The following is a 13,568-nucleotide window of genomic DNA, read 5'->3' on the forward strand; positions in this document are numbered from 1 at the left end:
GGTGTACCTGTGGATGTATTTCAAGGCCTACCTACAAACTCAGTACCTCTTTGCTTGACATTATGGGAAAATCAAAAGAAATCAGCCAAGACCTCAGAACATTTTTTTGTAGACCTCCACAAGTCTGGTTCATCCTTGGGAGCAAATTCCAAATGCCTGAAGGTACCACGTTCATCTGTACAAACAATAGTATGCAAGTATAAACACCATGGGACCACGCAGCCGTCATAACGCTCAGGAAGGAGAAAAGTGCTAATAAATCCCAGAACAGCAGCAACGGACCTTGTGAAGATGCTGGAGAAAACAGGTACAAAAGTATCTATATCCACAGTAAAACGAATCCTATATCAACCTAACCTGAAAGGCCGCTCAGCAAAGGAAGAAGCCAATGCTCCAAAACCTCCATTAAAAAAAGCCAGACTACGGTTTGCAACTGTACTTTAAAAAATGTTTTGGAGAAATGTCCTCTGGTCTGATGAAACAAAAATGGAACTGTTTGGCCATAATGACCATCGTTTTGTTTGGAGGAAAAAGGGGGAGGCTTGCAAGCTGAAGAACACCATCCCAACCGTGAAGCATGGGGGTGGCAGCATCATGTTGTGGGGGTGCCTTGCTGTAGCAGGGACTGGTGCACTTCACAAAATAGATGGCATCATGAGGCAGGAAAATTATGTGGATATATTGAGGCAACATCTCAAGACATCAGTCAGGAAGTTAAAGCTTGGTCGCAAATGGATCTTCCAAATGGACCATGACCCCATGCATACATCCAAAGTTGTGGCAAAATGGCTTAAGGACGACAAAGTCAAGTTATTGGAGTGGCCATCAAAGCCCTGACCTCAACCCTATAGAAGATTTGTGGGCAGAACTGAAAAAGCATGTGCGAGCAAGGAGGCCTACAAACCTGACTCAGTTACACCAGCTCTGTCAGGATGATGGGCCAAAGTGCATCCAAATTATTGTGTTAAGCTTGTGGAAGGCTTCCTGAAACGTTTGACCCAAGTTAAACAATTTAAAGGCAATGCTACCAAATACTAATTGAATGTGTGTGAACTTCTGACCCACTGGGAATGTGATGAAAGGAATAAAAGCCTATAAATAAATCACTCTACTATTATTCTGACATTTTACATTCTTAAAATAAAGTGGTGATCCTAACTGACCTAAAACAGGGATTTTTTTTACTTGGATTAAATGTCAGGATTTGTGAAAAACTGAGTTTAATTGTATTTCGCTAAAGTGTATGTAAACTTCCGCTTTCAACTGTGGCTATCTAGGTAAATACATTTGGCCAACTCATTGTCCTCATCTCCCTTCTTAGTGGCTTATTAATGCCCCTCACAAACTATGATATCTAGCTATTTAGAAAGCTAGTTAACCCATACAGCACGTTAGATAGTTAGCAAATCAGCTAGCTCTGTTTTCACGCCTTGTATCTAGTCTAGATATTTAGCTATCCACTTCTGTCTGTGTTGTAACATTAGCTAGCCAGAAAGCTAGCTAGCATCTGCATTCTAGAGAGAAGACCTGAACAGATTACAAAATGTTTAGAAAAATATTTGGACAAAAATGTGTACTTATAGTCCCCACACTCGCTTGTCCTCAAATGTTTTAAAGTTGTCGCTGTGCTGCATGGCTAATGTGTGATCGTAAGAGGAGTAAATGGTGCTAATGGCTCAACGTCGCGTGTCCCTCTAGAACTTGTGCAGTAACGTTGTCAAAGAATAAATGGCGTTTAAAATATCCAATTCAAATTGTTATAAATTCAGTTCTTAAATTGTGCACTCACAAGATTATAGGTTGTTTTCAGTCATATTCTGCCTGTCAGAACATCTGACAATTTAACAAGATAAATACTATTTTAAGATTATTTTACTGTGGATATTTCCACTAAGCCACCATAATGTAATCAATATAGGCAATGCAATAAATGGTTATTTCATGGATCTCGTGTTTTCAATGAGCACAGCAAGTTAGCGGATGAACTAAACATAAGCCAATTTGGGAAATAGCGGCCACGACGGACGGATCTGATAATGCCCATAATACGATGTCCATGGACGTCATGTACTGAGTGGGGTAGCTCTCCAGGAACAAGGTTGGAGAGCCCTGTTCTATAACGACATGTTGTTCAATAGGCTACATCTGTAGGTACAAACTTTGATTGAGGGAATGATGGCATCATTTACATTTTAAAAAATGTAGCACTACACCACTGGATCCACTACCCCGCAGTAATGCAGTCCCTGTTCATGCAGGCGTTAAATTCTAGCTGGGCTTGGCTCCAGTGCTAGTGCTAGTGCGCATGTACTAATTGGCTCCTGAAACCGGAACTAGCAAGATGTCAGCCCCCAGGAATCGCCGTATGCGACCATGAGTAGAGTACTTGAAAACAATGGTCGGCCATCTTGGAGGCTGTCTCTAGTTCTTATTATAGCTCAGCGGATCCAATTACGGACTGACTGTCATTAACAGACGGGACAAAATGCTAAATTGTCCAGAACCGTGATTAGATAACATCTCCAGTTGGAATTCCACACACATCACAGGACAGGGGAAATACCGCAATGAGTACAGGAGGACAGGTATCATTTCTTGAGGAATTTTATTATTTTCATCTGAATTATTCGTTTCCATTTTACTAAGGAACAAACACGACAATGGGACTGTGCTATAGCCTGCGTCCTAGTCTTGACGAACCCGGTGATACCGAGCAGCCGGTGGACACCTCTATACCGTTACGCTCCAAGGACCTTGATCACGAGGATACAGAGGCATATAATGACATGCCACCTTGCCGTCGTTGTTTGTGCCACCGCAGGGGCCCTGGCAAAGGAAATCCATTTGCGGGAGATGCCCGTCGAGGGGACACGACTGACGGCGTGCCCATACAGAATGGGGGCGGTGGGGGAGCAGACCGCAGCCAGCGACAGCAATTGCTGCAGAAAACGCTCAGCAAACAGAAAAACAGGGACAAAAAGTTATCGGAGGAGGTCAAAAAACAGGCGAAGAAAGTCAGTAAACATATCGATCTAACTCTGAAGGAGCAACATCGGGAATACGAGCAGATTCATCGTCTGCTTTTACTTGGTAGGTGGGAGATGGTAAGGTTGGGGCCAATAAATTGACCAGCCAAGTGCTCTTGTGTATCACATTTCAGCCCTGAAATAACTTTTCCCGCATTTAACATTTCATTTCGGGTGTCATGACTTAAGTCAGGTGCGAACAGAAGGCTGTATGCAGGGTACGCTTATGAGGTATGCTATCTTATCCTTCTGCAATCAACGTGCCACAAAGTCAAACCAATGAGATATATGATTTGACTATATTAGCTCTATCAAATGGAAGAGAATAGACGTGTGAGTAGCTTCTGCCTATCGTATCCGCATATCGATAACCTCTCAACCCTGTGCACAATTCGCTCGCAATCAAGATATGGAAAACGCCTCGGGCAATTAATGCACGGGCCCTTTCTAACACGTGGTGTCTTGATGGTCACCAGGCTTATGGTTACTAGTTCTCCTCTACCAATGAATGAGTCTGTTATATTCAAAGTATGTAGCCTACCAGTGATGTACTTGGAGTTAAATGTAACAAGCCTACATAATGCAAAGGGGGTCATCGTTATCAGTGCACCAATGCTGTACAAGAGGCAACAGAAAATAAACACTTCACCCAGTAACTTCAAATAATATTTTTAGTTCCTAAAGCCCATAAAGATCATAATTATACCCTGAAGAGGTAGCAGAGACTTATATTGACCATGCATATGGTTTAGCCTAGTGGTTAGAGCATTGGGACAGTAACTGAAAAGTTGCTGGATCGAATTCCCAAGCTGACAAGGTAAAAATCTTTCTTAAAAAAAAATAAATATATATATATATATATATATATATATATATATATATATATATATATATATATATATATATATATATATATATATATATATATATATATATATATTTTTTTTTTTAATACGCAAGTCAGTTAAGAACAAATTCTTATTTACTATGACAGCCTAGGAACAGTGGGTTAACTGCCTTGTTCAGGGGCAGAATGACAGATTTTTACCTTGTCAGCTCTGGGATTCAATCTAGCAACCTCTTGGTTACTGGCCCAATGCTTGAACCACTAGGCTACCTGCCGCCCCTGAACAAGGCAGTTAACCCACTGTTCCTAGGCTGTCATTGTAAATAAGAATTTGTTCTTAAGCCTAGTAAAATTATTATTATTTTTAAATATAAGGCTCAGGGTTTCCCCTATATTCATTTAGCAGCGACGGGCCGCCACTCCCAAAAATATAATAATTGTTTGTAGAATTTCAAAAATAACTACTTAGATTCTTGCGATACAGGCATTTGGAACATTGCGCTAAAACATATACATTCAAATTAATTAACTATATCACCCAGCCCTAGATTACAACATGCGTGCCACTTTTAAAGTATTTCAAACTTAATTTAAAACCAAAGTTGAACACAAGACTACTGTAGCCTACCACATGCATCCACACAGATATTTTCATCCAGTCGCATGTATTCCAAATCAAGCATGGAATCAGTGCTTTCTAACAATGTAACCAGCAAGTGTCCTGGAACATCAGTCAGTCAGTTCCCCTTATAACCTCAGATGGAGTCTAGATTTCAAATGAGGGTAGCAATCTGTATTTGCTGTTTTTGAGTCAAAAAGTAATTTGTTTGTCCAATGACAGAATTATCTTTTTATTGACAGCAGGCAGTAAAGATCAGAACATACTTGCTGACCATAACAGTCACAACTATCACATGACAGTTCATGTTATTATACAGTGTAAGCTGTAGCAGTTTACTGCCAAAATGACAAGTACACTAGAGTTGACACCATTCCTCTGCTTTTTATTTGGAAGGGAAGTCGAAGGAAGGTGACAACTTTACTTAGGGTTATATGACTGGCGCCTAGCAACCAGAGGTATCAGGGTGTGTGTTAGTCTAAGGAATTTAACGTTTAGGTAGGTCGGAGGTGATCGGAGCTAACAGTCAGGTAATGTTTTGACCATGTCAGATTCAGAACAGCATCAGCACTGATTCTAATCAAAAGTGAGTGCGTTATTCACAGTCACACTGAGGCATCCTATTTAGAATGTCAGTCAGTTTGCCACGGTAGTTTTAGTTTTATTAAAAGGCAATCGAAGTTTTAGACCTATCAATGGCAATTTCTTTGAATGATTACATAAAAGACAATCAGAATCTTCTTGCGTAACCTTCAATCATCCTGAAGTATTTCAGCATTCTTGATGGAAGCTAATCATCATTGGGAGCACAGGCAGGCATCATATGCCCAACACTCATCTGCTACATAACCCTTTCCACACTACCGAGCCAAGCTGAGCCAAACCAAGCTGGACTGTGCAGGCCTGGTTATGTATTCGCCATAGTTGCTGGAACTGGACAATGTGAAAAGAAAACATCACAGTATGGTTTGTGTCGGCATAAAAGTGTGAAAATGGTATGTGACCTATTGGTAGTTAGTTTGCTGCTATCCAATCTCTGGGCTACCCTATGTGCATCTGAACCAATGTTCAACCCCCACATGTCATTTCAGGTGGGGGACCAAGGCCTCCAAAGCAGCCTCTGGGGAAAACGGACAGAATTTTGGACACACACACACACACACACACACACACACACACACACACACAGAGAGAGAGAGAGAGAGGCGTGTCCAGATCACAGCATACACTTGCCCTGGCAGGTAGTATCACAATTCTACAAATATGAATACTATATTTTGCTACTGTTGTCTATAACCAAATAAGGGCTGAGATGATTAGGATTAGTTCTATTCTCTCCTTGACCAACAACTCCTAATTCTTCTACTGTACGCACGTCTCATCCCATCTTATGATATCCTGTTTATTGAGAGTGAGGTCCATCCTTGTGTCAAGTTGCCATATATAGAAGCAAGTGGGAATAGTCCAAAGTCTGTGCTATTTTTGCAGCCGGTCCGTCCCATAAACCCTTCACCATCTCATGGCCTGATTATGGCAGCCACGTTTCAGGTATTGGGATGTTTAATTTCTGGGATGGCCAATGATAAGAGATAGAGAGGAAGGCTTTACCGTAGAGCACCATATGTTCATTGATTATTCATACAGCACATATCCCTTAGTTATGAAGATGGAAGTTTAAGTTCAAGTGGTGTGTGTGTACATACACGTGTGTGTGTATACCTGTGAGTGTGGTGGAGCAAGTTTGTGAGGCAGTAAAGGGAAGTGTGCACATATGTGTACAGTGTTACATGTCTCTGTGTGCATGTTAGTTTGTGTGGTTTCTGCATGCTAAGTGGCAGGTTGGCTCTGTTATCATTCCATATCAGAGCAGCAGTGAGGGGCACAGAGCGAGGGAGACACTCTCCAGGAGGCTATTTTTAGCCCATATTCAGATAGAATCTGGGTTACGGAATTTCAAGAAATGGAACAGAGATGCTCTCAAGCAGGTTCAGGTTCTATCCAAATATGCAAATGTTCTGAGGTCAGTGGGAAAATATCCTACGCCCTCAAGTAGCTGTGATTCACCTGAATGGATATAGCGGCCATCTTTTGAAAATGTAACACTAAAGTCATATACGTTGCATTTAACCTTCTAAGAGAGTAAGAAATCTACAATAGAGAGCTCTTAAAAACATGATATCTTCAGGGTTAGGGTAGCCAATCAGTTCTGTTCCTCCCATTTTCACCTAAGTGTCATATTCATTAAGGATCATTCTGAGGTAAGAACATGCCGTGTGAAAACACCAAACATGTCCCCAAAAGGTTTTATCTAAAGTACCAGTCAAACGTTTGGACACACCTACTCATTCAAGGGTTTTTCTTTATTTGTACTATTTTCTACATTGTAGAATAATGGTGAATACATTAAAACTATAAAGTAACACATGGAATCATGTATTAACCAAAAAAGTGTTATATATATATATATTTGACATTCTTAAAAGTAGCCACCCCTTGCCTTGATGATAGCTTTGCACACTCTTGGCATTCTCTCAACCAGCTTCGTGAGGTAGTCACCTGGAATGCATTTCAATTAACAGGTGTGTTAAAAGTTAATTTGTGGAATTTCCTTCTTAATGTGTTTGAGCCAATAAGTTGTGTTGTGATAGCCCTATTTGGTAAAAGACCAAATCCATATTATGGCAAGAACAGCTCAAGTAAGCAAAGGGAAACAGAACAGTCCATCATTATTTTAAGACATGAAAGTCAGTCAATCCGGGAAAATGTAGTTAAATTTTTTTGTACATCGTTCAAGCCTTGGTGGCATTTCTCTGTTTGGTAATAGGACAAATAGGACTATCATTCTATTTACATTTTGGTCAGGTTATTGGGACAAAAACCTAACTACTGATCTCTTCTAACATCCTTTAATGTTCCTTGACGGCAACGTCCCTAATCCGTTTTCTCCCTCAGTCACTAGACCAGTAGATCTGACCTGGGACTTTCCTCAACCGGAGAATATGATTCCCTATATAGAGTGCCAAAGTCAGTAGCCAAACGTCTGCTGGTTACACTTAACTGGAGACATAAGTTACAAGGGTTACATATTGCTTTTATAATAGTGATGTAACAGATTTCATTTTGGGGGGGGGGGCATTTTTGTGTTTGTCAACTGACTCATCAGATAAAATGTCACGAGGTCAGCAAATTGGTTATCGTTAAACCTTGGCTTATTTCCAACTGTTTAAAAGCTGACACCAGTCCAGCATCCAGATATATTTATGACATCCGATACATTATTACCACGACATGTAGCTCTTTCTACAAAGGGTTCAAGTCAAGGTGACTTAATTATGGTGTATCGTTTGTAAAGATATGTCATTCCTGGGAATGGTTTCACTTGCTCAGTCCTGTGTCCAACTCTGGCCAGACAGTGGTGGTGATGACCTCATCAGACCTCTCTTACACCTACCATTATCTGGGGAGAAAATGTGCGTCCTGTTTTCTGGCCATATTTTTACTCTCGCTTTCTAAATTGGGCCCCACCGTCCTGCGGATACTAGCCCGGGGCTGTCCAGTGGGATTTGAAAGTTCATCTCGAACAAAAAAACAAAACGAAAGATCACACACCAGGAATGTGTGACAAAGGACAGTAATATCCCAAACTCACTCATTTTGGCAACTAGCCTACTGACAGACTGCATTGTTTTTAGCCTACTGACAGACTGCACTGTTTTTAGCCTGCTGACAGACCGCACTGTTTTTAGCCTACTGACAGACTGCACTGTTTTTAGCCTACTGACAGACTGCACTGTTTTTAGCCTGCTGACAGACTGCACTGTTTTTAGCCTGCTGACAGACCGCACTGTTTTTAGCCTGCTGACAGACCGCACTGTTTTTAGCCTACTGACAGACCGCACTGTTTTTAGCCTGCTGACAGACCGCACTGTTTTTAGCCTGCTGACAGACCGCACTGTTTTTAGCCTACTGACAGACTGCACTGTTTTTAGCCTGCTGACAGACTGCACTGTTTTTAGCCTGCTGACAGACTGCACTGTTTTTAGCCTGCTGACAGACCGCACTGTTTTTAGCCTGCTGACAGACCGCACTGTTTTTAGCCTGCTGACAGACCGCACTGTTCTTAGCCTGCTGACAGACCGCCCTGTTCTTAGCCTGCTGACAGACCGCCCTGTTCTTAGCCTGCTGACAGACCGCCCTGTTCTTAGCCTGCTGACAGACCGCCCTGTTCTTAGCCTGCTGACAGACCGCCCTGTTCTTAGCCTGCTGACAGACCGCCCTGTTCTTAGCCTGCTGACAGACTGCTCTTCTCGTAGATGCACTCTCAACTCGCTTTTGCAATTTGCAAGTTTACCTGATCAATAGTAACCTGCAGATCTCCTGGGTCGAGTTCAGTAGGGCACACCATAGCGAAGTGTTTTGGGAAAAGAAGTCCAATAAGTAACGCAAATTTTGGTTAAGTCCAAGTTTCAAGACGTTTTCTTCCATTTGGTGCCCAAAGAATATGACCCTGTACTGGGCCTGTTGGGAATCTCAAATGGATAACTTTTAGAACTGGTTAGCATTCCAGGCATCTTCTTAATCTCTAACCATCTCTGTGCACTCACTGGAAACGGAATGAGTGCACCTGACTAAAGATAGACTGGAAACCTGTTTTCTAGTCTAAGGTAGGCTATGACCTGAACATATATCAACCTCATACCCAATACATTTTTATCCAGTGAACAAGGAGGAGGGGGGGGGGGAAGTCATACAGTCATGGCTCTCTAGTAAAGGACCCCTGTTTTTCTTGACCATTCCCTTGTAAATGCATATTGTCATCATGCATGCACACACATTGAAGTGTAGTATTCAAGAAAACCACAAGAGGGAGACAAAGGCCAATGTAAGACAACATGCAATGTGCTGATTTACATTGACACTAGCATTAAATAGATGTGTTTTGTTACTTACCTTGTATCAAACAGGAAAAGAACTTGGGCACCGTAGCTCACATAGTTGTAATCGAAAAAGGTGACAAAAAAAACAAATGAGACACAGCTAAGATTGTCTTTACTCCCCATGGCCACTGTAGGGAGACATGTAGTTCATGACTCACTTCTGAATACATCTCTCAACAGTGCACTCAACCAACACACATTAACAGTTAGGAAGCTCAGCGGACTACATTTGCATCCAGAGGAGCCATACACTGGTCAACTCACCCTATAAGATCACATTTGCATCTTGTTTTCATATTATAATTTTTTTGGGTACTGGAAAATCTTTCAATTGTTCTGGAGGCTGTAATGTTCTCGCCAGTGACACGTCACTACAGATAACCATCTGGTCTCACGGTTTACCGTTTTCCTCACACTACTTTTGGTATAATCCATGTTTTGATGTGAGGTCTGAATTCTGTTTTTGACGTTTTGGAAATCAATCAATCGTTCAATCAATTCATTCTAGTCCTTCTGAGTCTAGTTTGTCACTGAAACGGTCAAACACATCTACCCCACTTACTTCAGATCACAAAGTATTACTTTAATCAGTGTACCTGTTGTCTTTTCAATTAGTTCACTACATTTTATTGGGGTTTGAAAGGACTTCATTAGTGATTCATTTCCCCAACAATTGCTTTCCTTTGAGGATGGCTTTTATTGGTTGTCAGAACATTTGTCTGTTCATCCAGCCTACCCTTAAAATGACCCAGAAAGCTCCTCCATCCTATCATATTGGGAGGTTGTCTTGGGCTCTCACTCACTACATGGATATCTGCTAGGACATAGACACTGATATGCAAACTCCAACTTGTTTGGATATATTTGCATTATGTCTTTTTTTCCCCTCAAAGGTTGAGGTGCTTTTCTGTTATAGTCAACCTTTACATTCGTTACTATTTATTATAGTTTGACATTTTGTTTTGCTACAGATTGAAGATCATATACAGTAGTAGGATATAGGAGGCCTATGCCAAGTTAATACTTCAGAGAACTTTGAGTAGCAGCCAACTATACTTTTTTTTTTTTTTTCTTATTTGTTCAGATTTTGCAACTGTGTTATCATTTGGTCTCGTAATTTCAATATGGTTTGTGTGGTGTGCGGCTTAGTGATAACAATGATCCTTGGGACGTCCCTACCCTAATCGCTAACCTTATCCCCTACCTATACCCTTTCCATAACCCTTCCCGCTGGGCATAAATCTCAAGGTATAGTTGTGATTGACATTTGGTTGAGTTGTCAACTAACTTGAATTTAAAGTGAAATCAACAAACGAACAAAAAATGCGCCATGCCATTGGATTTAGGTTAAAAGTTGGGTAAAAAAGAGACGAAAAAAACGTATGTTGACTTTTTCCAAATCCAAATCAGTTTTCCACGTGAGTTAATTTAACCATTTGAAATTACGACTGCAATAGGGTAGGGCTTCTGTATAGTGTGCAGACCTGTCTGGTCGCGCGCTCTAGTTTAGCTCCATTTACCGGTGTTTGCGGGCACCAGTGAAATTATTTACGCGCGTGACGTGTATAAGGGAAACTATTTGTGGAAAACGCCATCAAGTGTCTGTCTGGTGCATCTTATATTCTAGGTAGCCTATTCAATAATACGACCAATATATACACGTTTTTGGAAACTATATTTAACTATATCAATTACCTTTAAAAAAAAAAAAAAGGCTATCAGATGGGCCATTAGAGAGCTTTCAATACATTCAACAACAAGGCTTTGAATTATTCTCGTGTTATTGTAGCCAATGTTTTTAATAGTGTAAATATGTAGGCTATATGTAAATACATTATATCATTAACATAATATATAGACCCGCCCATTAAAGAACTAAAGTGAAGCCAATGCCCCTCTATAACAGAGAGAGGAAGGCACATCTAGAAATCATATCAACGGGTAGTCTTAACTTTCTCTGGGGCCCCCATCTTTTTGAAGAGAGAGCTTTTGACGCACATTTACTAGATTAACGTAGCCTGTTCTTTTTGTTTGTTCTACCGGTAAAAATCAAGATAAGATCGTCGATTATTTGTTTTGGTTTGTTGTTAAACTGGATATTCAAACACTGGTATGGTGGCGCGCGCTTTGAGGTGTTTCTTTTTCGGTTCTGTGTAACTTCCTGGTGCTACAGAGAGAGGCAGTGCTGAGTTAAAAAGACAGAAACACAAACAGCATTTTAGAAAGGAAAAATAGAGAGTGGGAAGCAGGAGCGAGAGAGAGGAGCAGTTGGCTGGCTTCCAGATTCAGCCCCGCTCCACTCTTTGCATATTTATGAAATTAATGTATATTTTTATTATATTTATGATGCACATATTTATTAGAATCGACTGAATCTACTGGATTGGGTTTGACAAGGGGTTAAAACGAAATTGTAACAGGAAGGTTTTTCTCTGAGCGACGGAGAAGTGGCGCACGGATTTATCGCCCCATTTGTTCTCATTTTATATTGAAAGAAGGATTTATATTAGCCGTTATTTTATACTTTCTGTTTACGAGAAGAGGTCAGCGGAAGATGGGTTGTTTGGGCAACAGCAAGACTGAAGATCAACGCATCGATGAAAAGGCACAAAGAGAAGCGAATAAAAAAATAGAGAAACAATTACAAAAGGAAAGACAAGCATATAAAGCCACACATCGACTGCTTTTATTGGGTAAGGTCCAGAAGGTGGATTTGATAAATGATATATGTATCATGTATGTTTTCAGGGATTCGCACCCCAGCCCACATACGTTGACAGGTCTCGCACGCGAGCGCTGACTGAATCTTCAAATGGACTGTAGCCTAATTCTCGTGGATTTTAAACACCAGCATATGCGGCACCCAAATATATTTTTATATTTTAGTGATAGCTCCAGGTCCTTATGCTAGATCTGTGTTTTATGTCGAAGGGGCTGGAGAGTCTGGGAAAAGCACGATTGTCAAGCAGATGCGGATTCTGCACGTCAATGGCTTTAACGCAGAGTAAGTACACGTTATTTCATATATTTGACCGCATTTACGTGCCAAATGTTGACGTATTCATATTCTATGTGGATACTGTTGTGTATTAGAATATGTTTTATTGTGGTCATTTCAATTTGTTCCATGCGAGAGAAGAAAATGACCGAGTGTTGGCTAGACGTTTCTTTGCGCTGTAGCACTGCAGTGTCCATCGGGAGTCATCGGGCCCAAAGGTTATAACAACAGCATGGCGACCAGCCTGCTATGTCCAACTGATTTCTAATAGCTGTCACAGAGATAAAGACGTCAAATTCTGTGTGCCAAAACACTGGCAGATAAATGTTAGTTGCTATTACATTATAATGCGCAAGCCAACAAAAAAACATCTAAAAACTGAATTCATTGGCTGAAAAAAACGTTATACAAAAGTAACGTGTGCAGTGGTATTTTACAACGATGTTAAACGTTATACAAAAGTAACGTGCAGTGGTATTTTACAACGATGTTAAACGTTATACAAAAGTAACGTGTGCAGTGGTATTTTACAACGATGTTAAACGTTATACAAAAGTAACGTGTGCAGTGGTATTTTACAACGATGTTAAACGTTATACAAAAGTAACGTGTGCAGTGGTATTTTACAACGATGTTAAACGATGTATCTGTAAGCCTTTCAATGGCCTATAATATCCCATCAAGACTTGGTTACATTATCGTTTGATTTGGTTACATTGTAGTATAGTATTCTGTAGAGGTCTAATTAATACGTTTTTTGAAAATATCTCCCCTATTTATATATGTAATAAAATCTTTGATATTATTTCAGCAAATGGACCAAGATACATACAGTTGATGCTTAATGTCCATCCACTTTTGTTGCTGAATGGGACAAATCTCTCTGAATATTGGTCTAGTGCTAACAGCCCACTGAATCAACTTGTTTCAAAATGAAGTTGAACCAACGTTGAACAGACGTTTAAATATTGTCTGTGCCCAGTGGGAGGCTATTGTAATAGTATCAAAAAGTAAACTTTCAAATAATATTTTAGCACATTACACAATTACTGTTAATTTACAAATGGTAAGTATGACCAAACAACCTATTATGGCCTCTGATGGTTTGCATTAGTGGTCTTGTGAGACATCCTCTTCTTTC

At 40.4% G+C, this 13,568-nt stretch overlaps 1 protein-coding gene across 5 annotated transcripts in view; it reads left to right on the forward strand.

Moving 5' to 3' along the window:
- The first annotated feature begins 2,390 nt into the window (after positions 1-2,390).
- LOC139420185 (guanine nucleotide-binding protein G(olf) subunit alpha-like) overlaps positions 2,391-13,568 on the forward strand; it is a 62,410-nt gene continuing 51,232 nt past the window's right edge. For 3 of the 5 annotated variants that reach the window (XM_071169978.1, XM_071169979.1, XM_071169980.1), the window contains exons 1-2: positions 2,391-3,090; positions 12,361-12,433. In XM_071169978.1, coding sequence (XP_071026079.1) covers positions 2,661-3,090; positions 12,361-12,433 — 503 coding nt within the window. In that variant the 5' untranslated portion in view covers positions 2,391-2,660. Of the gene's footprint in view, positions 3,091-11,357; positions 12,123-12,360; positions 12,434-13,568 lie in introns of those variants that run through there. The other 2 variants (XM_071169982.1, XM_071169981.1) reach the window with 2 other exon arrangements.

Source organism: Oncorhynchus clarkii, chromosome 11 (assembly GCF_045791955.1).
Source record: "Oncorhynchus clarkii lewisi isolate Uvic-CL-2024 chromosome 11, UVic_Ocla_1.0, whole genome shotgun sequence".
Taxonomy (NCBI): Eukaryota; Metazoa; Chordata; class Actinopteri; order Salmoniformes; family Salmonidae; genus Oncorhynchus; species Oncorhynchus clarkii.